This window comes from Lepidochelys kempii, chromosome 2, assembly GCF_965140265.1.
Source record: "Lepidochelys kempii isolate rLepKem1 chromosome 2, rLepKem1.hap2, whole genome shotgun sequence".
NCBI classification, from domain to species: domain Eukaryota; kingdom Metazoa; phylum Chordata; order Testudines; family Cheloniidae; genus Lepidochelys; species Lepidochelys kempii.
This window is the reverse complement of record NC_133257.1, coordinates 268,952,042-268,979,497: the sequence shown is the minus strand read 5'-3', so window position 1 is coordinate 268,979,497 and position 27,456 is coordinate 268,952,042. Positions and strand designations below refer to the sequence as shown.

The 27,456-nt window shown below is 44.7% G+C and overlaps 1 protein-coding gene and 1 pseudogene across 1 annotated transcript in view; both read left to right on the top strand.

Annotated features, from left to right (window-relative positions):
* The first annotated feature begins 1,417 nt into the window (after positions 1–1,417).
* The window catches only part of LOC140905784 (GTPase IMAP family member 4-like), a 31,935-nt gene continuing 5,896 nt past the window's right edge, over positions 1,418–27,456 (top strand). Inside the window, exons 1-2 of the mRNA XM_073329256.1 lie at positions 1,418–1,833; positions 3,866–3,920. Coding sequence (XP_073185357.1) covers positions 3,866–3,920 — 55 coding nt within the window. The 5' untranslated portion in view covers positions 1,418–1,833. The remainder of the gene's footprint in view (positions 1,834–3,865; positions 3,921–27,456) is intronic.
* On the top strand, positions 8,237–25,735 carry LOC140907951 (histone H2B 7-like; annotated as a pseudogene).

The following is a 27,456-nucleotide window of genomic DNA, read 5'->3' as shown; positions in this document are numbered from 1 at the left end:
CTTCCCTGTGTCAGGATCCTGAACTCGACCATCTCATGGTCACTGCTTCCCAGGTTCCCATCCACTTTTGCTTCCCCTACTAATTCTTCCCGGTTTGTAAGCAGCAAGTCAAGAAGAGCTCTGCCCCTAGTTGGTTCCTCCAGCACTTGCACCAGGAAATTGTCCCCTACTGTTTCCAAAAACTTCCTGGATTGTCTGTGCACCGCTGTATTGCTCTCCCAGCTGATATCAGGGTGATTGAAGTCTCCCATGAGAACCAGGGTCTGCGATCTAGTAACTTCCTTGAGTTGCCGGAAGAAAGCCTCGTCCACCTCATCCCCCTGGTCCAGTGGTCTATATCAGACTCCCACCACGACATCACCCTTGTTGCTCACACTTCTGAACTTAATCCAGAGACTCTCAGGTTTTTCTGCAGTTTCATACCGGAGCTCTGAGCAGTCATACTGCTCCCTTACATACAGTGCAACTCCCCCACCTTTTCTGCCCTGCCTGTCCTTCCTGAACCATTTATATCCATCCATGACAGTACTCCAGCCATGTGAGTTATCCCACCAAGTCTCTGTTATTCCATCACATGATAATTCCTTGACTTTGCCAGGACTTCCGGTTCTCCCTCCATAATGCCTCCATAAAACTCCCCTTTATTGTGACGTCTACAAAAAACTTCACAACAGGTAGGCTGCTGGTGTGCAGAGACCACTGTCTGTCATGCTAACCAATATTGTCTTGCTGTTTCCTTGCACTTCCCCATCAGTCTGTGGGTATCCGTCTACTGTCTCTTGTCTTATACTTAGATTGTCAGCTCTTTGGGGACTGTCTTTTTGTTCTGTATTTACAGTGTCTCATGCACAGGGGTCGTGGTCTATGACTGAGGCTCCTAGATGCTGTGGTAACACAAGTAAATAAATAAACGAATACATAGACACTGGAATTGGTTCATGGAAAATTCACTATAAGAGAGACTTCTGTTTATAAGACTGGGTCATCCAACCAGGGAACAAAATGATACCATGGGCCAGACTTTTAAATGTATTTAGGCACCTAAAGATGCAGTTTGGTGGCTACTGGGATTTCAAAAGCACCTAGGTGCCGAACTGCCTTTCACTTACATGGCAGTTAGGCATCTACTCACTTTTGAAAAATGGAAGAGGTGCCGACCCGCATCTTTTGGTTCCTAAATACTTTTAAATATCTGGCCCCCTGTGACTTAGCTGTGTACTTGCACAGCACAGAGGGAGGATTTGAACCATCAGTTTGCAAGCAATCCATAGGCAAGTATTTGCTGACACGATTATTATTGTTAGTCATTATTGCAATTGTAGTGTGCTCAGAGTGTAAATAACGACGATATGAGTAAAAGTCACTTCCTGTTCACCACTAATTCACCGTGAGAAGAAGGTTGGACTTGTGAGGTGCATCGCTTGCCATGGTAAAGCTGGAGCTCCGGGGGGAGAGCTTGCCCGAGGCTGCCCTTCACATCTCAAACACGGGGGACCTCAGCTTCCGTCTGGGTTGCTGCTCCGCGCAAAGGCAGCCCCTGGGAAAGGCTCTCGGGTTGTCTTGCGGGTCAAGAGGATTCTTCTCATCCCTTGCACCCTGCCCACGCTCAGCAAGAGTTTGGAGGAGTTCTCTGCATCCCTTCCTTCACGGCTGAATGCTGTCTCGGGCACAGGTGGGGATCCAAACTTGGCTGAGGCACGGACCCGTGAGAGCTGCCGAGGCTGCTCCGCTCAGACACCGGCTTCCCGGCGGGCCGGCGTAGAAGCTGGAGAGAGCTGCGGGCACGGGAGGAAGAGTAATCGAGGGGTCTGTGGCTGAGACCGAAGCCCACAGGTGATCTATTTACGTTAAGTTTGCTTAGCATGTTTGAAATGAGTTTGTGTAACTGGCAGGTGAAGCGCCAGTGAGAGAGAGAGAGAGGATTTTCAGAGACCTCCTTTTGATGTTCGAGGGGCCATGTTCTTCTCTCGGTACACAGCGGTGCTGTGGGCAACCTGGCTGTGACTCTATAGGTAAGACGGGGTTACAGACTTCAGCTGGCACGAGCACGTAAACACACCTGGTCATTCTGGGCTGCTCAGGGAAAAAGGAAACCCGGCAGGTTACAGTGGAAGAGGAGGTTGAATTTGCAGTTGCTCAGAATGGAGTTAGGAGGTTATTGTTTTTATAAGAAGGACTTACACCTACTCATTTGGCAAATTGAGCAAGGCAGTGTCTCGCCTTGGCGTTAGTTTTCTCTGATACTAACATTACTTCCTAAAAATGGCTGGGATTTGGTTTACCAGTTAATGAAAAAACATATGGTTGGGAATCACTTGTGTTTTATCTGTGTCACTTCTTCTGTTTTTGAGGGGGGGAAAATAAGGTTTCCTGATAGCTGCAAATAAGCGCACCAAGCTGAACCCACTGCATTTAACATTACAGATCCACGGGTGAGAAGAAACCTCACAAAGAGCGAGGGCATGGGAGGATATGTTGGGAATGTGCATTATTTTTTGTTATCTGTGGGACACTGAAGTGAAAGCTTTAGAGGAGTGTTGGAACGTGTAATTAACAGTGCTGTAGGCAATATGAAGGTGGCAAAGAATGCAGGAGACTTTTTCCTCAGCTTCCTTTCTCCATGCTTTCTAGGTGTTGTGTGTGTCAAGTGCATTGTGATGCAGCTTTAACTGTCACTAACTGTAGTTTTTGCTTGTGTTTAGTGTCTGTAACTCCATTTATAGTGGAGTAACCGAGAGCAGAATTTGGCTATAGCTACATGGTTAATGTTAACATCCGTTTTCAGTGGGAAGATGTATGAGGAGAAGTGTGTTTTAATAATCGCATGGGATTTGTCAATATTCACAATAAAGCTGTGGATGGGCCATTCAAAGTTCACTCATCCCTGCCTTTCTGTGACTAATTAGCTCAGTCCTGAAATCGGAAGAAATTGCAAGCATTAAGGAGGTTTAGAGAGCTGAAGAATCCCACCTCAATATCACAGTGAAAATGTAACTTGCACATGCTGACATGAAAACAGTTCACTGAAGACTAGCCCACATAAGTGCCAGCCAAAATTGCTGCCCCTGAGGTCAGGGGCCCACCCGGCTGCTGCTGTGATGCTCCCCTGCAGGGCCCTGGCACCCCAGAAGAGGAGGGGAAGGGAAAAGAGTAGACAGAGCTATTGCTCTGCCCCTGCTCCCCCACCTCCATGGCCTGTTCAGCTCCACGGGGGAGAATATGTCAGACCCCAGGAAGGTGTATAGCAGCTTCCACACAGTGGACTGAAGGGTTCCATGTGCCCTCTGGCCTGTGAATCTCTTCAGTACCCCAGTCCTGGGCTGTGCCACAATCCAGCTCTCAATCCATTTATGTTATAAGACAAAAGTCTCATCAAGTTGGGCTCTAGCTCACCTGTTTAATTACAAGAGTTCATCGCTGATACTCTGGTCCTCCCTGCTCTCTCGTCACGTCTTGTCTCAAAATTATTCTGTGAGCTCTTCAGGGCATGGATTGTATTTTACTATAAACGTATCCACAGCACTTAGCCCAATGGGGCCAGCAGTCTTGGCTGGGGCCACTAGTCACTTCTTTAACAAGCACACAAAAATACTAGTTTGTGTGAGCTGAGGTCACTCTCTACACAACATACATTACAAGGAGGGCGACCAGGAGAGGCTACTGGGTGTTTTGGAGGAGTAACTTTGGATTCTATGCTTAGTGGTCAAGGCACGTGAGGCACTGTCTGTTTGGTCTCTTCGTTGTTTGTTTGTGTCTTGGGGAGGGCTGCGTGGCTAGAGTCCTGGGCTGTTTGATCAGCTCTGGTGTTTGAAATCTGTAAACAAGTAAATAGGCTTTTCGTTTGGGTCTGTGTTTTTTTTTACAGATGGCTCACCCAGATATGGAAGAAGGAAATCTGGCAAGAGATGAACTTTCCCATGGTAAGAAAGTGACATTAAAATCCTTGTTGTGCCCCCATTGCTGCCTTTATGCTCTACTCAGCTTTCCCTGTAGTGGAAAATGAAAGTCCCAAAAATGATAGGTTTCAACTTACAGGTCAGATATACCTTTATCCACCTGAACAGCTACAGTGGCTCCCCAGAACAGATGAACGCCTCCCCACCTGGATGGGAATAGGCTGTCCTGAGTGCGGATGTGAGCTCCTCAAATAGGAGAGGGAAATCCAGGTTTCCAGGACTACCAAATGTTCTGTGTTTCTGACCAAATGGCAGGTTGTTTGTTTGTTTGTTTGTTTGTTTGTCTGTTTGAAAATTGTTTTTATTTTGGATGACTCTGGAGTTATTAATGGTTGGAAAAGTAAGAGACTGATGATAGTGTGGAGTAGAGCCAGGTACAGTGTATGGCAAAAAAAAAAATTGTGCAAGGTTTGTTGCTCTGCCAATGTACCTCAGTCCTGATGCGCAATCTCCCATTATTCCAGTTCTTCCCTCCTTCTCCATGGCTCTGCCAATGCACAGCACACTTTTCCATTGATAGGATTCCCATACAACTCTGCCAGTTCACCTTAACTCTCACCTGCAGGGACAGGCTGCAGGGATGTCAGCCAGAGAGGGGATTACAATAGTCAAGATGCAAAATGATCAAGGCATGGGCAGAAGTTTTGGTGGTGTAGCCAGAGAGAAAAGGTCACATCCAGGAGACATAGTGCAGCAAGAAATGGCAAAATGTATATATAGGTGGTAAGTGAGGGTCAGAAGAGAAGGGGAAGTCAAAGATGAAGCCAAGTGTATGGGTTTGAGTAACAGGAGTTTTTGGGGAAAGATCAGGAGCTTACTGTTGGCCATAACATATTTCAGCTGATGGCTGGACATCCACAAGGAGACGTCAGAAAGACATGTTGAGATATGCTGCCTGATCTATTGATTGTATATTAATTCTATTGATTACGTAAGAATGTTATACCAATAAAATAAAAACCAGCAGGATCTTATTAAAGGGAAAAAGGCAAAATACCACATTTATTGTGAATACAGAAAGAATCATAGTAAGCAGTTAGTTATAGCTATAACATTCCATTCAATCTCATATTTATTCTCACATTCATTCATACAAACACACACACAGGTTCTGCAAGGTTGTTATCATAGTTACCAGCCTTAGAGTTGCTCATGCCAAGCCACTGGCCAGGTGGCCTGGACATGAGGAGGGAGCAGGGCCTTGTCAGATGCTCATCTGATGCTCCTGGAAGTTGGTTCGCAGAATCAGACCCCAAAGTTCTCACTTTCTAGAGTCCATTTTTATAGGAATTTCTTCCTAGGCCAGTCTATGGGAATTGCTTCATCATGCTGTTGCTGAATCAATCAGCAGATAGCACATTCCTGACGGCTCCAAGATGTTATCTTGTTCTTTGGTTCTCCCATTCTTGAGGCTGTTGGGTGGATTCCAGTCTGCCCTCTGGGGGTCCTCTGGTTATTTCCACTTGACGCCTTCTTCAGCCGATGGACACTGGATTCTTAGGCTGGCACCTCCCTGATCATTCAGTTATTATCCACACCAAGCATCCATCCACATACATCCTCTATCTCTATTTTAATCACAATTGTTAATACAACAAAAGGGCGGGGAGTCTCTGGGTGCTGTTTCTGTTGTTAGAGTATTGCTTTGAGTCTCTCTCTCTGTGAATTGCTTTGAGAACAGACTCTGTCTTAGAATGTACTAACACAGTTAGCAGCTTGCAAGTTTCACACATAGAGGGAGAGAAACAGCACCAAAAACCAAGAGACCTCTTAATTAGTAATACCCTGGAATTGAAACTCTGGGGAATCAAACTCATTTGTGATTTTAATACAGAACTTCTTTAATATGATCCAACAAGAATGCCCACTTAACACTGTAGGGTTTTGTAGATTCTAGTCTCAAAATTAGACCCATAGTTATTAGAATTGCTATTAATTTGGCAACCACAATGTGCAGGGTTGCAACAGTCACACTTAGGAAAGACCTGTGTTCATTTGTAATAGTTTTATTAATACAGTTAGCAAAGTTACAAATGCTCCATCCCAGCAAAGTAGATAATACAGCATGAGCATCTGAGCATCCATATACTCACACCTAAAATGTTAGTCATCCTCATCACATCACCAGTGGTCGTCCTCCTGGCATCTCCCAAGGCACAGCGGCTGGGATACGGCTTTTATAATGTGTTATGCTGAAGCTACTATGCCTGATGCATATTCAGCAGGAGCTTCCCCCCTTTTCCTTATCTGCATTTCCTCATCCTACTAATGTTGGGGTGCCCTTCTCCCAGAGGTTACTAGTCCTTTTACCTCAAGCTCCTTGGCATACACGTCCGTTAGTTACCACGGCGTTCCTGTGGTCAGACATGTGCTGATGTCCCTAACTTAAAATATCTCAAGCTGGTATAAACTATCACCTTGTGGTTACCTGTCAGCAGTTTAGGCATTACAGCCCTCTCTCTTGTGTTAGCTTATGATTTAGGGTTACTCCTAGTTAACTGCTTAAGCTAAGGCTTTTTAGGCCTTGATTAGTTTAGCTAAGCTATTGTCTTACAGACCTTGAGGCCTGTAGGATCCTGGCATTATTGCCTTGACTTAAACCTATGCCTTACCTAGCAAAAACTTATACCTATAGGTGACAGATATTAGTTTGGTTGGAGGGAGACAGGTCCAGAGTAGACAGGTGGATTTGTGCATCGTCAGTATGAATGGGTTTCAAAGACATATTTGCAGACGAGATTGCTCAGAGATGTAGTGGGGAGAGAGAGAAGAGGAGGGTGCCAAGGACAGAGCCCTAAGGGACCTCTACTGAAAGAGAGAGAAGAAGAAGACCCACCCAATGAGACACTGAAGGAGTGATCCAAGAGGTAGGAGGAGAACCAAGAGAGGATGGCATCAGGAAAACCCAGGGATGATCTGATTTGAAAAAGAAGATTGTGGGTGACAGTGTCAAAGGCCACCCATAGATAAAGAAGGAAATCTGGTCAAGAAAAGATCATTAGAGACTTTGGTAAGAGCCATTTCAGTGCAGTATAGGGAGCAGGAGCTAGACTGAAGGGGTAAAAGAGGTGGGATGGTAATTTGAAGGGGGGATTGTCTCAACACTGCAATTATTTTATGACGATGGTGATGATGACACACACATGTGTTATGAGAAGGAGGCTGATGAGAGCAAGAGATTGAGAAGGGTGAGGGCAATGGTGAGAATGGGGGATGAGGAAGTTCAAAAGGCTGGAGAGTGTGGGGGTCACTGGGGCAGGTGGAGGAGAGTCTTAGTATCTGTGACAGAGGAAAAGGAGGAGACTGTGACAGGAGGTGATGGAAGAAGGGGGGGAAGAGGGGTTTCCTTGGATTTTTGTCATTTTTTTCTTTGAACTAACTGGCAGAATGCTGTGCAAAGAAGGAAGAAAGTGTGTGGAAGAGGGTGAGGGGTTTAGGAGGGATTCAAAAGTTCTGAATCAGTGGCTAGGGTTATGGGCACGGGAGTCAATGCGAATGGCGAAGTTGTGCGGCATCACTAGAGAGATAACAGAGTTGAAGGAGGAGTCAGAATTACTAAAAGTCAAGCTGAATTAGCTCATGCCAAGGTAATTAAAATAAATAAGAGGTTTTTTAGTTATATAAATAAGAAGAGACTAAGGAAGGATGAGGTGGGGCTGCTACACCATGTGGATGGGAAGGAGATTAAAGATAATCTAGCTGTGGCCCTCAAACTAAATACTTTGCTTCAGTTTACAATAAGGATGATAATATGGAACATGAACATGAAGGCAGGACTGCTGATGGAAATGAGTCTGTAGAAATGGAAATTATCACATCAGAGATGGAAGAAAAAACATAAAGAGCTTAATGAGCTCAAACTGGGGGAAACGGATAATTTCCATCCCAAAAATACTTGCGTATGAGATTGCTATTCCAATGCTAAGGATTTTTAATAAATCTGTCTATTTGAGGGTAGTACCATATGACTGAAGAAGAGCTAATGGCATATCTGTATTTAACAAAAGGGAAAAAAAGTGATCCAGACAATTACAGATCTCTGAGTCTGACCTCAGTAGTATGCAAGGCTTTAGAACAAATTGTGAAAGAAAGAATAATTAAATTCATGAGGTAAATGGTCAAGGGGATGTAATGTGACATGGCTTTACCAAAGATAGATCTTGCCAGATTAACCTGATTTCCTTCTTTAAGAAAATAACTGATTTTTTAGATAAGGGAAATGCAGTAGATCTAAAATACTTGGACTTCAATAAAGCATTTGATACATTACCACTTAAGAAATGATTAGTGGAATTAGAGAAGATGGGAATCAGTACAAGAAATGTCCAGAGGAGAAGGAAGTGGCTAAAGGGGAGGAGATGATGGGTTGTGCTGAAAGGTGAATTATTGGGCTAGAGGGAGGTTACTAGTGGAGTTTCTCAAGGGTCAGTCTTGTCACGAATCATATTAAATATTTTTATTAATAACCTTGGCACAGGAGTGTGCTAATGAAAGTTGCTGCCGATACAAAATTGGGAGACATCATCAATACAGAGGAGGATCAGAACATTATATAGGAAGATCTGGAAGACTGGAGTGACAGAAATGGGATGGAATTCAATAATACAAAGTGCAAGGTCATGCACTTTGGGTCTAATAGTAAGTATTTCTGCTACATCCTGGGGGATCATCAGTTGGAAGTGACAGAAGAGGAGAGAGACCTGGGACTGTGGGTCAGTCACAGGAGGACTACAAGCCACCAGTGTGATGCAGTTGCAAAAAAAAGGCAAATGTGATCCTAGGATGTATCAGGTGAGGTATCAGGAGATAGAGAAGTATCAATGCCACTGTACAGGGCATTGGTAAAACGTCATCAGAATACTGTGTTCAATTCTGGTCACCCATGTTGAAGACGGATGAATTCAAGCTGGATGAAGAATGAATTGATGTGTAGGGAACAGCTACTAGGCTGATCAGAGAGGAGATCTGTCTACTCTCTATAAATACATTAGAGGGGTAAACATCAGGGTGGGTTATGAGCTATTTAAGCTAAAGGACAATGTTGAGACAAGAACAAATGGGGATAAACTCAAAGACTTTAAGCCCAGAGGAGACCATCATGATCATCTACTCTGACCTCTTGCACATCACAAAGCACAGAACCTCGGCGCCCCCCCCCCCACATTCCTCTAATAGACCCATAACCTCTGGTTTAGTTACTGAAGTCCTCAAATCACAATTTAAAGACTCCAAGTTACAGAGAATCCACCATTTACATTAGTTTAAATCTGCAACTATCCTATGCTTCAGAGGAAGGTGAAAACCCTCCGGGGTCTCTGCCAATCTGAACTGGGGGAAACTTTCTTCCCAACAGCAAATATGGTGGTCAGTTAGTCCCTGAGCATTTTTGCAAGACCTGGGAAAGAATTCTCTGGAGTAACTCAGAGCCCTCCTCATCTAGTGCCCCATCACTCTGCCTAACTAACTAACTAAAATAATTCCTCACCTTCTGATGTATTTATAGAGAGCAATCATATCTTCCTGGGCCGTCCTTTTGTTAGGATAAATGAGCCAAGCTCTTTTAGTCTCCTCTCATAAGGCAGATTTTCCATTCCTCTGATCATCCTAGTAGCCTTTCTCTGTATCAGTTCCAGTTTGAATGCATCTTGCTTAAACATGGGAGACCAGAATGGCACAGAGTATTCCAGATGAGATCTCACTAGTGCCTTGTATAATGGTACTAACACTATCTCTACTGGAAATACCTGGTGCATCCTAGCACTTCATTAGCCTTTTTCATGACCACATCGCACTGGTGGCTTATAGTCATCCTGTGATCAACCAATACACCCAGATCTTTCTCCTCCTCTGTCACTTCCAACTGATAAGTCCCCAGCTTATAGCAAACATTCTTGTTGTTAGTCCATAAAGTGCATGACCTGTCACGTTGCGCGATTAAATTTCATCCCATTTCTATTACTCCAGTTTTCAAAGTCATTCAGAGCTTATTGTAGGATATTCTGCTCATCTGTATTGGCAATACCTCCCAAATTTTTGTCATCCACAAATTTTATTAGCACACTCCCACTTTTTGTGCCAAGGTCACTAATATATTAAATAAGATCGGTCCCAAGACTGATCCCTGTGGAACTTGACTAATAACCTCCCTCCATCTTGACAGTTCACCTTTGAGCATGGCCCCTTGTAGTCTCCCCTTTAACCAGTTGTCACCATGCCTGGTCACAGATGAGGATAACAGATTCAGGATAAACTGCTGAGAAGTAGTCTGCCTTATTAGATTACACCAAGCCAGCAAGAAAAGTAAACTTCTATCTCACCACACTGGTTAACAAGAAGTCAAAAATGCAGTCTCCTTAGGCATTCCAGCCCTTATTTCATCACCCAGACACGAGACATTATGATGAGTGGTTACTGAAAACCAGTTTCATCAAACAAAGGCTCTTTCTGATCTCAAGAGTTCAGCCGCACAGCCAGTTCAATATGTAACTCAGATTTTACCCAATAATCATGCTGTTGCCAATCCTTTAGTAACTAAAATCTAAACATTTATTTATAAAGAAGAGAAGAGAGTTAAAATGGTTAATAGATAATATACATAAATCGTTGCAAATTTCTTGCATCAGGTTTGAAGCAGTGATGGAATAAACTGCTGGCTTGTAAAGTCTCTGGTAGCTTCCAAAGTTCAGTGTGCTCCTTTTAGTTGTAAATCCACAGTCCAGAGAATCAGAGCAGGAAAGAGACAACATGGAGATGATTGAAGGGTCTTTTATACCCTTTGCCATGTGCTTGGAATTTTACTGTCTCAAAACAAAGCACACAGCACAGTTTGTGTAAAATTACTGGCACAAGATGGAGTCCAGGGTCACATGAGCAAGTCACCTGTCCTTACATGGATTGCTGACTCCCCGGGGATCCTATTGGCCACTTGGAGGCTAAGTTGTCTGCAGGAAGAGCCATCTGGGCAGAATGAATTTCTTCTATGGCCGACTGTGAGAGTTGCCTTTGATGGGCCATCAACACAAAGCTGTCTGGCTTTGATGTAGATATTACCTGTTGGGTGTTCCTCCAGGAACAAATACAGATATTGAGACACAGATATTCATAACTTCAGATCCATTGATGATACATGGATTTAAACAGGATAATCATCTTTATGGAATCATAATTTTTCCACTGACATCTTACATGATATTTTTTGTACAAGTTTTGTTGCAATTGTCTAATGGGGCAATATTAATTATATAAATGGTCATATTTCAATCATACAGCATCCCACTAGTTATTTATCCACCTTTCAATTCTCATATTAATCCCCATCTTCTCCAGTTTAACTAATGATTTCCCATGTGGAACTGTACCCAATGCATTACTGAAATCCAGGCATATGAGCTCTACTGCATTTCCTTTATCTAAAAAAAATCAGTTATCTTCTCAAAGAGAGAGATCAGGTTGGTTAGGCAAGATCTGTCATTTGTAAACCATGTTGTATTTTATCCCAACTACCATTTCCTTCTATGTCCTTAACTACTTTCTCTTTCAAAATTTGTTCCAAGACCTTGTGTACCACTGAGGTCAAACTAAAAGACCTATAGTTTCCCTGATCACCTTTTCCCCCTTTCTCAAAAATAGGTCCTATACTAGCAATTCTCCAATCTTAGGGTACGACCCCCTGAGTTTACAGATTCATTAAAAATCCTTGCTATTGGGCTTGCAATTTCATGTGCCAGTTCCTTTAATATTCTTGGATGGAGATGATCTGGGCCCCCTGATTTAGTATTGTTTAGCTGTATAAGTTTGACTCCCACTTCAGATGTGGTAATTTCTACTTCCCTATCCTCATTTCCATTAGCCACTCTGCCACTACCCTTAGGTTCCTCGTTACCCTTATTTAAAACTGAGGCAAAGTATTCGTTTGGGAGTTGGGCCATGCCCAGTGTATCTTTAGTCTCCATCCCATCCTCAGGGTTTAGAATTCCCACTTCTTCTTTCCTTGGTTTCTTTTTATTAATATGGCCATGAGTATATTCAGGTTGGAAATTAGAAGACTGTTTCTAACCATCAGAGGAGTGAGGTTCTTGAACAGCCTCCCAATGGGAGTTGTGGAGTATAAGTTGGCGTGGCCTCCCTCCTTCTGAGGGAGGTCACACCTGCTCTCAGTTTGGCTTATTAGAGTATTCTCCAAACAAAGGGAAAAGGGGGAATTAGCACCTTGCAACCGGGCCTCAGCCTTCAAGTGGGGCAGGGCTATAAATAGCCTGGCAACCAGGAAGAGCTGTAGCAGTTCACTCACCCAGCCTTTAAGCAGGGTAGGGCAGCAGTCAGGGCTCTGGCCTGCAGTCAGGCAGGGTGAGCGCCAAGCATAGTCTGTGGGGCTCCAACAGGGGTGAGCGCCAAGCACAATGTATGGGACTGTGGCAGGGGTGTCCGAGGAATGCAGGCCTCTTGGCCTAAAGAGGGGGAGTACTGCCACCTCAGGGGTGGGGTGGCAGGGGGGATGTGGGCCCTCCCAGTTCCATCACATCCCAGACCAAGGCCCTAATAGCAGAGTGATCTGCCACTGGGTCAGCAGGGATCTGCCCATAATACGCTGACCTTGTACCAGGCCAGCTCTCAACCCAACTGTTGCCTGGTTTCCCTGGGCTGCTTCCTACTCTCCCCCTGGGCAAACCTCGTCCAGGGGTCATCCTCAGTCTCCCCGGGATATACCACCAAGGACAGTGGTAGCAGCTCCTCAGCATCAGGAGCGACAGGGCAATGGGCAATGTCAGCATCCTGGAGCAGCATCAGGAGCGACAGGCAATGGGTGTGACGGGATCCCTGGGGTGCAGCCCGGGACTGTGGAACTGCTGTGCCCCCTTAACTCTCCAACCTGGGCTGTCTCTCACAATGCTTTGCCTATGACAAGCAGCAAGCCCCTCCAGGCACTGTGATCACTCAGCACAACCGCATGTGGAGCCCCACATCCAGCTAGATGGCATGAATGCTCCCAGAGCCACTCATAAATCACACAGAGAAAGGCACCAACCGAATCTCCCCCCCGCTCCCAGCTCTGTACCTCAGGAATATACCATTTTGCACTGATCAAGATGAGTAGTGCAAATTTATTAATTGGTTCACCACTTCATCGATGGAAAGTGGATATACACCAGCCTTTGTAAACCTGAGCAAACACCCTTACCAAACACTTCAGCCAAACTCACTGATAAAGATAAATAGTTAAACAAATTTATTGACTACAAAAGATAGATTTTACGTGATTATAAGTGGTAGGCAAAAAGTCAGAGTTAGTTACCAAAATAAAATAAAATATAAGCATGCAGCCTAAACTCTCAACCCTATTACACAGGGCAACATCTAGATTAAGCAGTTTTTCTCACCCCACTGGACATTTCAGTTCATAGTACAGAGATTTCACTCTTGAAACCTGGGCCAGTCTCCTCCATAGGAGTCTTCAGTCTTCTGATCATCCTTGTTGCTTGCACCATAGGTGGGGAGGGAGAAAAACCAAGCATGGGGACCCTGCATTCTGATATATACCCTTAGTCCCATGTGCTTGGAGAACACAAGTCCAGGCATGTCTGGTGGGCATTACTCAGTCACAAGGTGAATCAATACTCCTGTGTGTCTCCTGTGAATGAGTCATTGAATTGTAACTCCTCTGCTGGACAATAGCTGGTGATGTCTTTTCAGCACCCACCCGGGCATTGGTTACCTCTTCCCTTGTCACTGTCTCTGGACAGCTAGTGTCTGGGCACTTCCCAAACCAACAGCATATTTTAGTGAAAACCATATGTGATGTTATCTGTCTATAATATAACATCTTATGAAATATGACACATGGCCAGAAAAGGGTTAAAGAAAATCTGCAGGCCAGCTGAGCCATGGTTGACCTTTAGAGACTTGTTAGGAAGATAGGTAAATGGTAGTTGGGTTATTGCATTAGGTTAGAATAGAATTTTGAAATGCAAACCAGCATTGTTAGAGCCATAGAAGGGTAGGTGTTTGCTCAGGTCCTGTGATGTAAACAAACAATTCTTGTCTGTTACTCTAGCTTTGATTCAAGATCCAAAAGGAATATTAACATCTGTGATGACACTTGATTGAAATAGGTAGTATTATTGTCTACATGTCTCTTTGAAGGTTGTGGTAAACTGTATATGAACTTTTCAATGGATAAATTACCCAATGCTAATTGCCATGATGTTTGAGAGACAAAAGGGTTAACCCGAATTGTTCTCTCAGGCCAAGAGATTGCTCGAAATTTATAAAGACCCTAGGATACGATCCTTTTTTATCTCATATCTGCTTGAATGCTTATGGGAAAGCTGCAAGCTACAAAGAATGAGATCCAAGGATTCCTGGTGCCCCATAATGGACATTGACTTTATAACTCTGGACTGATCTGAAAAGAATTATCTTAATCTACAAAGCTCAACAACTCTACGAATCTGAACCTCAAGAATTGAGTTCATATCTGTATGTATATTGATCTTTTAACCAATATTCTCTCCCTTTTCTTTTTAAATAAATTTTAGTTAATAATTGGGTATAAGTGTGTATTTTGGGTAAGGTCTAAGTTATATGTTGACCTGGGAATGTGGCAGATCCATTGGGATCAGAAGAACCTTTTCTTTTATGTGATAAAATAAGATTTTTCAGTAATCATCATCATATGTTGACTTGTGTACCTGGATGGCGGCCTGAGTCTGGGTGCTTTAAGGGAACTGTGTTGTTTGAATTTCTGAGTAACCAGTGAGGGAATACAGGTTTCAGAGTAGCAGCCGTGTTAGTCTGTATTCGCAAAAAGAAAAGGAGTACTTGTGGCACCTTAGAGACTAACCAATTTATTTGAGCATAAGCTTCCGTGAGCTACAGCTCACTTCATCAGATGCATCCGGTTCTGATCCTGGGCTCTGGCCACGTGATGGCGGGAGCTGGCCCTGGATGCCAACCCCTGGCCCTGGCCACATAGCAGCGAGTGCCGAGCACTGGCCCCTGGCTTCAGCCACGCAGCCCCGGGCTTCGGCACTCAGCTCCAGGTTCTGGCCACGTGGTGCTGGGCACTGGCCCCAGGCATCGACCTACCGCTCTGGCCACACAGCAGTAGGCTCTGACTCCCAGCTCTGGCCATGAGGCTCCTACCCCTGGCTCTGGCCATGGGCACTGACACCTGGCAGCAGGCTCTAACCCCCAGCTCCAGCCACGTAACTCCTGCTCTGGGCTCTGGGCTCTGGTCACAGGCACTGACCCCTGGCCATGTGGCAGAGGCCGCCAACTCCAGCTTTAGCCACACTGCAGCGGGCTCGCCACCCACCCTCATCATCCCTGACTCCTGCTGCCTCCCCCGGCCCCACATTCAATCCCCACCCCATCGCCTCTGGACCCTCCCGCCTTCCTGGCCCCGCATTCACCTCCCAAGCCCCCTGGCTGCCTTCCCTGGCCCCATATCCATCCCACCATTGTCCCTGGCACCAGCTGCCTCCACCTCTGACCTCCCCACCCAGGGCCTAACTCGTCCTGGGGCTTGCTGTGAAAAGTGATAGGTGTATGTTTGTGGATGTCACTTATTGCTTTTCACAGCCTCCCATGGAGCTATCAAGTGTCCTGTGAAAAGTGATACTAACAAATATCACTTTTCAAAGTGTTATTTTTATTACCGAGTCTGCAAAAAGAAACCCTACTTAACTTACAATGATTTGGATGTGGATCTGTGCATATTTATTTATTCCTAAAGTTAATTAAATATTTTAGGAAAACGTGTCAGTGTGGCCACCAACACGAGTTGATGGCCGCCTTGTGAGGCCACCAAACATTTTGTTGTGAGAACTCCTGTTTTTTGACTCTCTCCCATGTCATCAGTCACTGGGTTTTCTTTCCCTCCCGTGCTCCCTTCAGTGTGGGCTCTTAATTTAATCATGTTTCTGGGAGTTTGGTACCTCAAGGTTTGGTGAGATAAGGGTCCAGGGGGATCCTGCACATTGGCGGGCCCTCTGGGGAGCTGTCTCCCAATGCGAGGGCAGTACATATGGAAAAAATCCAGCTCCCTTTTTGGGGTTACCCTGAGTTTCCCCCTCCCAGCCCTGATTCCTTCCCTGCCTCCTTTTCCTAGAGGACTGTGATCTCTGTTCCCTGGGCGAGGTGTGTTTACCCTTTGATCAGGTGCACCTGTCCCTGCAGCTTTTCCATAACTGCTCCCTGTGTCTCACCAGCCTGGGGGAAAACACCCCCGTCTCTGTTAGTTGGGTCGTTTGCATTCTCACAAACCATCACCTGGCAATTTTCTGGTCTCAACTCATCTGCTATCACAGGCATTGGAGCTGCATCTTGGTTTAAAGAGACAGTTACTTTCCAAAAATGTATCCGAAACAGCATCCTGAAAAACAGGGACCTGGATTGGGGTTCCCTCTGTCACCTCTTTCTCTGTCCCTAAGAAGTCGGCTGTGTCTCCAGGAGGTCGGTTACACACTTCCCTCTGAATACCTAGGTCACAGGCTGACTGCCTGGGTGTTCAGATGCTGTCTCATCCATTTGGTCCTGGGAATCCTCTCCCGAGTGACCAGTGAGGAGACATTCCTGTACCCCGACTATTCCCTCCCCAGTTTCCTCCTCTGGGCCCCCGACTAAGACATATTTCTCTGTCCTCCTTGAGAAGGGGTCCGTCCTTATTCAACTGCAAAATCCTGCCAGCTAACAACTGGGACAGTTTCCTTAATCACTGACAACACCTCCCCTGCCCCTGATCCTGAAGGCATGCTGCCTTCTGCAGGAAAGGAGCTAGTCTCAGCCCCTCCCGTATTTGGAAGCACCCTGCTTCCCTGTGTTACAAAGTCACAGGAATCCTCACCCACCCCAGTGGTTTCTGAGGTTCCCTCTCCCTTCTCTGGGCTCCCCTCTAATACACATTTCTCTATGCTCCCTAGAGCGGGGGCTGTCTCTGGTTCATCTGCAACCTGCTGGCAGCTAACAACCTGGACAATTCTCTCCTTGGCAGGCCCTATACTCCCATCCCTCATCTGCAATGCAGGAGCAGGTCTCAACCACCTCCACACCTGGAAGCATGTGGCTTCCCGCTGCCGCAGAGGAATCAAGGAGGCTTTCTCCCATTCCCCAAGCAATTCCTGAGACCTTACCCTTTCCCTTGGGGGTCCCAGCAAATACTTGCTGTGGGCAAATACCTTAACCTGAGCTACACAGAAAAAATCATTACCAACAAGGAGGTGTTCCATTACGCCCACAGTCAAAATACTTTCCTTCCTTCCCACACCACATGGTTTAGACAACAAATCCTGCATCTTGGCAGGGGATTAGACTGCATGACCCTTGCAGTCCCTTCTAATGCTGTGGTTCTATCATTCTATATTCTGGTTTCTCTTGTTGTCCTGAGCAGCATCACCAGCCAGCTGGAGAATCTCAGTGGTCAGATACTCCAGCAGCATAGCCATATAGACCAGGTCTGTAGCCCCACCTTGCTCAGCAAAATAACCCTCCAAGAGCAGCCGATGACCATGGCCCCCTGGGAACTGAAATCCAGCCTGAAAGGAACCAGACTTGGAGTGTATCTACACTGCACATTATTTCAGCCACATGTAGAGTCCATACCTGAGTAGCCCTCTCCCTTCTTCCCCTCCTCAACATGGGTATAAATCGTGGTGTACTCACTGAGGGATGGCTTAGGCAGGTAGAGTACACATACACCTGAAAGGTGTGGGTATGTACTTGAGTTCACACCCTGTCTGGCTCTCTATTCGCCCAAGCCATGCCTCCATCTACACTGCTGTTTTTAGCCGGGTAGCATCCCATTGCCTCCCTGCTGCCAGAGCCTTTTCTTGCTACAGGGAAAGACGCCAGCAGCTGGGAGGCAGCCAGGAAAAGCTCTGGCAGGGGCGAGGCGGCAGGGGCAGGCTGAGGCTTTCCCTGCTGCCTCCATGCCACCAGAGCCTTTCCTCGTCCCAGTGAAAGGCTCTGGCAGTGCAGAGCTGCTGAGGCCATTTTCCACTGCTCACCCCACCAGAGCCTTTCATGGACACATGCAGCTCCACACCCCAGTGTGAACACAGCCTACTTCTCACTGCGACATGCAGCTACACCTGTCTTACATGCCGCCGAAAGTAGTGTCTCCTTATCTATCCCTTTCTTAATGATTCCCAACATTCTGTTTGCTTTTTTGACTGCCGCTGCACATTGAGTGGATGTTTTCAGGGAACTCTCCACAATGCCTCCAAGATCTCTTTCTTGAGTGGTAACAGCTAATTTAGACCCCCCTCGTTGTATATGTATAGTTGGGATTATGTTCTCCAATGTGCATTACTTTGCATTTATCAACACTGAATTTCCTCTGCCATGTTGTTGCCCAGTCACCCAGTTTCGAGAGATCCTTTTGTAGCTCTTCGCAGTCTTCCTGGGACTTAACTTCTTGAATACTTTTGTATCATCTGCAAATTTTGCCACCTCACTGTTTAACGCCTTTTCCAGATCATTTATGAATATGTTGTATAGGACTGGACCCAGTATAGACCACTGAGGGACACCATTATATACCTCTCTCCATTCTGAAAATAGACCATTTATTCCTACCCTTTGTTTCCTGTCTTTTAACTAGTTACGAATCCATGAGGACCTTCCCTCTTAACCCGTGGCAGATTATTTTGCTTAAGAGCCTTTGGTGAGGGACCTTGTCAAAGGCTTTCTGAAAATCTAAGTATACTATATCCACTGAATCCCCCTTGTCCACACGCTTCTTGAACCTCCTCAAAGAATTCTAGTAGATTGGTGAGGCATGATTTCCCTTTACAAAAACCACGTTGACTATTCCCCAGCAAATTATGTTCATCTATGTGTCTGACACTTTTGTTCTTTATTAGTTACCACCCGTTTGCCGAGTACTGAAATCAGGCTTACAGGCCTGTAATTGCTGGGGTCACCTCTGGAGCCCTTTTTTAAAAATTGGAATCACATTAGCTATCCTCCAGTTATTTGGTTGAGAAGATGATTTAAATGACAGTTAGTAGTCCAGCAATTTCACATTTGAGTTCCTTCAGAACTCTTGGGTGAATACCATCTGGTCCTAGTGACTTATTACTGTTTAGTTTATCAGTTTGTTCCAAAACCTCCTTTAATGACACCTCAATCTGGGACAGCTCCTCAGATTTGTTACCTAAAAAGAATGGCTCAGGTTTGGGAATTTCCCTCACATCCTCAGCCATTAAGACTGATGCAGAAAAATCATTTAGTTTCTCCACAATGACCTTATTGTCCTTGAGTGATCCTTCAGCATCTCGATTGTCCAGTGGCCCCACTGGTTGTCTAGCAGGCTTCTTGCTTCTGATTTACTTAAAGAAAATTTGCTGTCACTTTTTCAGTTTTGGCTAGCGGTTCTTCAGATTATTTTTTGGCCTTTCTAATTATCCCATAGAATCATAGAATATCAGGGTTGGAAGGGACCTCAGGAGGTCATCTAGTCCAACCCCCTCCTCAAAGCAGGACCAATCCCCAACTAAATACCTTAACCTGAGCTACACAGAAAAAATCATTACCAACAAGCAGGTCAACAAGGAGGTGTTCCATTACGCCCACAGCCCAACTAAATCATCCCAGCCAGGGCTTTGTCAAACCTGACCTTAAAAACCTCTAAGGAAGGAGATTCCACCACCTCTCTAGGTAACCCATTCCAGTGCTTCACCACCCTCCTAGTGAAAAAGTTTTTCCTAATATCCAACCTAAACCTCCCGCACTGCAACTTGAGACCATTACTCCTTGTTCTATCATCTGGTACCACTGAGAACAGTCTAGATCCATCCTCTTTGGAACCCCCTTTCAGGTAGTTGAAAGCAGCTATCAAATCCCCCCTCATTCTTCTCTTCTGTGCTTTCTTTCACATATAGTGCCACTCTCCCATCAGCATGACCTGTTCTTTCCTTCTGATATATTTTGTACCCTCATATTACTGTTGTAACAAAGCAGCCTCTGGTGGGACACTATTGAGAGTATCAGTTCAGGACAAATTGCTTAGAGCAGGGCAGTCACAGCCCAAGGCTGGGGTTCCTTTACTACTAAGGCACACCAAACCAGCCAAACAGAGTGGACTTCAGTTTTACCTCACTGGCTAAACAGAAGTCATATAAGCAATTCCCTCAGACACTCCAATTTCCCAGTATCACCACCAGCACCACTCCTTATGGGGATGTATGGTTATGAAAACCAATACCCCAGTAAAAGAAAAAGGGTTCTCCCAATCCCAAAGGACCAAGCCCCAGACCCAGGTCAATATACAAGGCAGATCTTACCCACAAATCATGCTGTTGCCAGTCCTTTTGAATCTAAAATCTAAGGGTTTGTTCATATAAAGAAAGAAATATAGATGAGAGCTAAAATTGGTTCAAGGAATCAATTACATACAGTAATGGCAAAGTTCTTGGTTCAGGCTTGTAGCAGTGATGGAATAAACTGCAGGCTCAAATCAAGTCTCTGGAGAACATCCACAGCTTTGGATGAGTCATTCAGTCCATTTTTCAGAGCTTCAGTTTGTATCAAAGTTCCTCCAGAGGTAAGAAGCAGGAATGAAGACAAAATGGAGGGGATTCCAGGGCCTTTTAATATCCTCTGCCATGTGGAAGTACACCTCTTTGTTCTTACTGTGGAAAATCACAGCAGCAAAATGGAGTTTGGAGTCACATGAGCAAGTCACATGTCCATGCTTAACTCAGTTCTTTACAGGTAGAGCAGCCATTGCTCACATGCTACCTTGAACGTTCCCAGGAAGGCTCCTAATGTGTGGACTGGAGTCTCCCAAGGTCCATTGTCAGTTAAGTGTTTCTTGATTGGGCACTTAATCTGAAGAGTCCCTTCACAATAAGCTGGTCAAATGCTTCACTAATGCTACTTAGAATCAAACACATTGAGATACAAGTACATAGCCAATATTCATAACTTCAAATACAAAAATGATACACGCATACAGACAGCATAATTATAACCAGCAAATTACAACCTTTTCATAGTCCCTTTCTTGACCTCCTGTGCACAAGATTTGGTGCAACTATAGGTCTACACTAGGAGTGCAACTCCCTGAAAAAGCACAAGAACAAATCCGCACAGACACACCCCTGGAACCCCAACCTGGGGTATTCTGTCTGCTACCCAAGATCCATAAACCTGGAAATCCTGGATGCCCCATCATTTCAGGCATTGGCACCCTGACAGCAGGATTGTCTGGCTATGTAGACTCCCTCCTCAGGCCCTACGCTACCAGCACTCCCAGCTATCTGCGAGACACCACTAACTTCCTGAGGAAACTACAATCCATCGGTGATCTTCCTGAAAACACCATCTTGGCCACTATGGATGTAGAAGCCCTCTACACCAACATTCCACACGAAGATGGACTACAAGCCGTCTAGAACACTATCCCCGATAATGTCACGGCTAACCTGGTGGCTGAACTTTGTAACTTTGTCCTCACCCATAACTATTTCACATTTGGGGACAATGTATACCTACCAATGTATACCCAAATCAGCGGCACTGCTGTGGGTACCCACATGGCCCCACAGTATGCCAACATTTTTATGGCTGACTTAGAACAACGCTTCCTCAGCTCTCGTCCCCTAATACCCCTACTCTACTTGCGCTACACTGATGATATCTTCATCATCTGGACCCATGGAAAAGAAGCCCTTGAGGAATTCCACCATGATTTCAACAATTTCCATCCCACCATCAACCTCAGCCTGGACCAGTCCACACAAGAGATCCACTTCCTGGACACTACGGTGCTAATAAGTGATGGTCATATAAACACCATCCTATACCGGAAACCTACTGACCTCTATTCCTACCTACATGCCTCCAGCTTTCATCCAGACCACACAACACGATCCATTGTCTACAGCCAAGCTCTACGATACAACCACATTTGCTCCAGCCCCTCAGACAGAGACAAACACCTGCAAGATCTCTATCAAGCGTTCTTACAACTACACTACCCACCTGCTGAAGTGAAGAAACAGATTGACAGAGCCAGAAGAGTACCCAGAAGTCACCTACTACAGGACAGGCCCAACAAAGAAAATAACAGAACGCCACTAGCCATCACCTTCAGCCCCCAACGAAAACCTCTCCAATGCATCATCAAGGATCTACAACCTATCCTGAAGGATGACCCATCACTCTCACAGATCTTGGGAGACAGGCCAGTCCTTGCTTACAGACAGCCCCCCAACCTGAAGCAAATACTCACCAGCAACCACACACCACACAACAAAACCACTAACCCAGGAACCTATCCTTGCAACAAAGCCCGTTGCCAACTATGTCCACATATCTATTCAGGGGACACCATCATAGGGCCTAATCACATCAGCCACACTATCAGAGGCTCATTCACCTGCACATCTACCAATGTGATATATGCCATCATGTACCAGCAATGCCTCTCTGCCATGTACATTGGTCAAACTGGACAGTCTCTACGTAAAAGAATAAATGGACACAAATCAGACGTCAAGAATTATAACATTCAAAAACCAGTCGGAGAACACTTCAATCTCTCTGGTCACTTGATTACAGATCTAAAAGTGGCAATTCTTCAACAAAAAAACTTCAAAAACAGACTCCAACAAGAGACTGCTGAATTGGAATTAATTTGCAAACTGGATACAATTACCTTAGGCTTGACTAGAGACTGGGAGTGGATGGGTCATTACACAAAGTAAAACTATTTCCCTATGTTTATTTCCCGCACCCCCACCCCCCACTGTTCCTCAGACGTTCTTGTCAACTGCTGGAAATGGCCCACCTTGATTATCACTACAAAAGGTTTTCTCCCCCTGCCTCCCTTGCTCTCCTGCTGGTAATAGCTCATCTTAAGTGATCACTCTCCTTACAGTGTGTATGGTAACACCCATTGTTTCATGTTCTCTGTGTATATAAATCTCCCCACTGTATTTTCCACTGAATGCATCCGACGAAGTGAGCTGTAGCTCACGACAGCTTATTCTCAAATAAATTTGTTAGTCTCTAAGGTGCCACAAGTACTCCTTTTCTTTTATAAGACCTTGGTTGCAACAATGATCTGTACGCTCACAGTTCATGTCAATAACATCACAACTGTGTCCTATAGATTATCCTCATTCCACCAAGTTTCTGTGATGCCTATGTGATGTTATTGACTTGAACTGGGACCATATAGAACATTGTTGCAATGAAGGTCCTGTAGTGGCACCAAATCTTGTATATAGGGGGTCAAATAAGGTGTCTAAGACAAGGTTATGGTTTGCTGGTTATGATTATGCTATCTATATGCATGTATCATTTTTGTATTTAAAGTTATAATTATTGGTGCTCTACTGTCTGTAGTTCAAACTTGTGCTATGCTTCTGGGTGACACCCCAGACAAGTTGGTGTCAGCTCTGCCTAGCCTGCTTGATGGCCCATTAAGGACCATCAGTGATACAAGTGACCCATTGAGAGAAGGCAGACACACCTTGTGACTCAGCAAGGTATGCAGGGACATGCCTATGGACAGAACTCTGAGGTTTTTCCAGGCCATGGGATGGGCAGCTTGTCCTTGGCACAAAGGAAGCAGAGACCACACGGCAAGAGACTATAAAAAGCTGCTGCAGCTCCTCCATCTGGTCTTCAATCCTGCTCCCTATCTCTGGAGGGACTTGGCTACACTGAAGCTTTGAACCAAGGACTGAATGACCCATCCCAGCTGGTGATGTTCTCCAGAGATTTGATTTGAACCTGCAGTTTATTCTATCACTGCTGCAAGCCTGAACCAAGAACTTTGCCATGACTGTATGCCATGGATTCCATTTCACCAATTCTAGCTCTCATCTCTATCTTTTCCCTTTTATGAATAAGCCTTTAGATTTTAGATTCTAAGGGGTTGGCAACAGCGTGATTTGTGGGTAAGATCTGATTTGTATAGTGATCTGGGTCTGAGGGTTGGTCCTTTGGGATCGGGAGAACCTTTTTTCTTTTACTGGGGTATTGGTTTTCATAACATTTGTCCCCATAACGAGTGGCACTGGTGGTGATACTGGGAAACTGGGGTGTCTAAGGGAGTTGCTTGCGTGACTTGTGGTTAGCCAGTGGGGTAAAACCAAAGTCTTCTCTGTTTGGCTGGTTTGGTTTGCCTTGGTATGCACAGAAACCCTAGCCTTGGGCTGTAACTGCCCTGCTTTAAGCAGTTTGTCCTGAATTGGCACTCTCGGTTGGGTCCTGCCAGAACCAGCATCGTTACACCCTATTATATCAATATTCTCTTTAATATTAGGCACTCTTGTTCAACCATCTTATTATTTAGACTTCTAACATTGGTATATAAGCACTTCAAAAACTTGTCACTTTTTAGCTGTCTCCCATTACATGATGTAATTGAATGGCACTTTTTTTCATTTCACTGTTTCTCATCAGATCCCACCTGTATTTTATTTTCCATCCTCTCCTCCTTACTAGGACATAGAGAATTTCAATTAGTAGATCCTCCCTTAAGGGAGGTCTCTGTTAGAGCCACATGCTCCTCCGCACCTGTCAGCTTTCCCCAGCCCTTAGTTTGAAAACTCCTCTATGACCTTTTTAATGTTAAGGGACAGAAACCTGGTTCCATTTTGGTTTAGGTGGAGCCCATCCCTCCTGTATAGGCTCCCCCTTTCCCAAAAGTTTCCTCAAATCCTAATAAATCTAAACCCCTCTTCCCTACACCATCGTTTCATCCATGCATTGGGACCCTGCAGCTCTGCCTGTCTAAGTGGCCCTGTGTCTGGGACTGGAAGCCTTTCAGAGAATGCTACCATGGAGGTTCTGGCCTTCAATCTCTTACCTAGCAGCCTAAATATGGCCTCCAGGACCTCTCTCCTATTCTTCCCTGTCATTGGTACCTACATGTACCGCAACCACTAACTCCTCCCCAGCACTACATCAAAGTCTATCTATATGTTTCAAGAAATCTGGAACCCTGGCACCAGGCATTGTAATTCTTACTGCAACAATTACCTTTCACAGACAGTCACAGAATAAGTGTGGTGATGCAACTCAATGTTTCTTTTCCTTTTATCCCTTTCCCTGGAGGGGTAGTGATTCATGATTGGCTGAAAAATGTCATTGTCTGAACAATCAGAGGAGATGAGAATCTCTCTTCTGCAAGTTGCAGAATATAACATTTTCCCATATACATCATCTAAGTTCCAATAGAAAACTTTAAAGTATATGCAGCTCATTTGCATAAGAAACCTATAAATAAAGAGAGGAGCAGCCATTTTAACTAAGTTGTTATTGAACTGGAGAGAAGACGGAGCTGTCAAAATGCCTGAGCCAGCAAAGTCTTGCCTGAGCCAGCAAAATCTACCCCTGCTCTGAAAAAGGGCTGTAAAGAAAGTCATGACCATGACCCAGAAGAAGGGGGACAAAAAATGCATCCATGTGCATAAAGTGTTCATAGAGTCATAGTTTTAAAGCCAGAAGAACCATTGTGCTTATCTAGTCTGATGTCCTGTATAACACAGACCATAGAACTTCCCCAAAATCAAGTTGAAGTAAGTTCACGTGGACACTGGCATCTCCTCTAAGGCCATGGATATTATGAATTCCTTTGTAAATTACGTCTTCGACCACATTGCTAGAGAAACATCTCACTTGGTGCATTACAACAAGTGCTCAACCATCACTTCCTGGAAGATCCAAAGCAATGTGTGCCTGCTGCTTCAAGGGGAGTTGGCCAGACACGACTTTGTCTCGGGGGTACAAAGCCTGTTACCAAGTACACCAGCTCTAAGTAAAGGTCTGTTGAAAGAATGTTAACAACTGTAACCCAAAGGCTGTTTTCAGGAACACTCACCTTCTTGGCAAAAGAGCTTTAGCTCTAAAACATGCATTGCTTCTTTACATACACACTCTGCTTTGCATTTTTAGTTTCTACATTAGTTACTGGGTGGTACTGGTAATATCATATTAAATCAGTTGAACATGGGTTCCCAATGTGATGCAGTGGCCAAAAAGGCTACTGCAATTCGTGGATATATAAACAGAGGAATCTCAAGTAATCATAGGGAGGTTATAGGACCTCTGTGTTTGGCACTGGTATGACCTTTGCTGGAATACTGTATCCAGTTCTGGTATCCACAATTCAAGAAGGGTGTTGATAAATGGTAGAGGTTCAGAATAATGAATGGATTGGAAAATATGCCTTAGAGATAAACGTTAGGTGCTCAACTATTTACCTTAACAAGAGAAGGTTAAGGGGTGACTGTATCACAGTCTGTGAGTATGTACATGGGTAACAAATATTTATAATGGGCCCTTCAATCTAGCAGAGAAGGGTATAACACGATCCAATGACTGGAAGTTGAAGCTAGGCAAAGTCAGACTGGAAATAAGGCATACTTTTTTAACAGTGGGAGTAATTAACCACTGGAAAACTTACCAAGGGTTGTGGTGGATTCTCCAGCACAGGCAATTTTTAAATCGAGTGGATTTTTTTTAAAAATGATCTGCTCTGGTTCAAACAGAATTAAATCTAGTCTGACCTTGCGTGTAACACAGGCCAGAGAACTGCTCCTAAATAATTCCTAGAGAAAAGAATGCAACCTTGATTTAAACATTGTCAGTGATGGCGAATTCCCCATGACCCTTGGTAAATTGTTCCAGTGGTTAATTATTCTCATTGTTTAAAATGTACATCTTATTTCCAGTTTGAATTGTCTAGCTTCAACTTCCAGCCATTGGAGCATATTAGACCTTTCTCTGCTAGACTGAAGAGCTTATTATTCAATATTTCTTACCCATGTAGATACTTATAGAACGTAATCAAGTCATTCCTTAACCTTCTCTTTGTTAAACTAAATAGATAGACTCAAAGAGCTCAATCACAGTAAAGCAGGTTTTCTAATCCTTTAATCAATCTCCTGGCTCTTCTCTGACCCCTTTCCAATTTTTCAACAGCCTTCTTGAATTGTGGGCCCCAGAACTGCGCATCATATTCCAGCCGCGGTCTCAACAGTGCCAAATTCATCCCAGGATTACATTAGCTATTTGGGTCACAGTGTCACACTGGGAGCTCATGTTCAGCTGATTATTCACCATGATCCTCAAATATTTTTCAGAGTCTCTGCTTCCCAGGTTAGTGTCCCCCATCCTGTAGGTATGGCTGACATTCTTTTTTTCTAGAGGTATATATAAAACCATACCAACCCCCTCAAAGATCAGCAACAGGTTTGAATCCTTTGATCTTCTCATTTATATTTTAGACCCTTATTACTTGCATTACGGGAGTGAGGACTGGATACACACTTTCTGAGTGTGTTACACAACTATTTACTCATCAGCAATAGACTATTGGTTATAAGGAATCCTGAATTCTACCTGTGGCCATGGGGGAGGAGTGGAGATTATAGTGGTTGGGGTAGAATGTCCCAGTCTGCTGTAATCTGTTTGAAAAGGAAATTGTTGCACAGGATAAAACTGGGGTTCGCTAAACTAGTTTGAGAGCTGGATTCTGGGC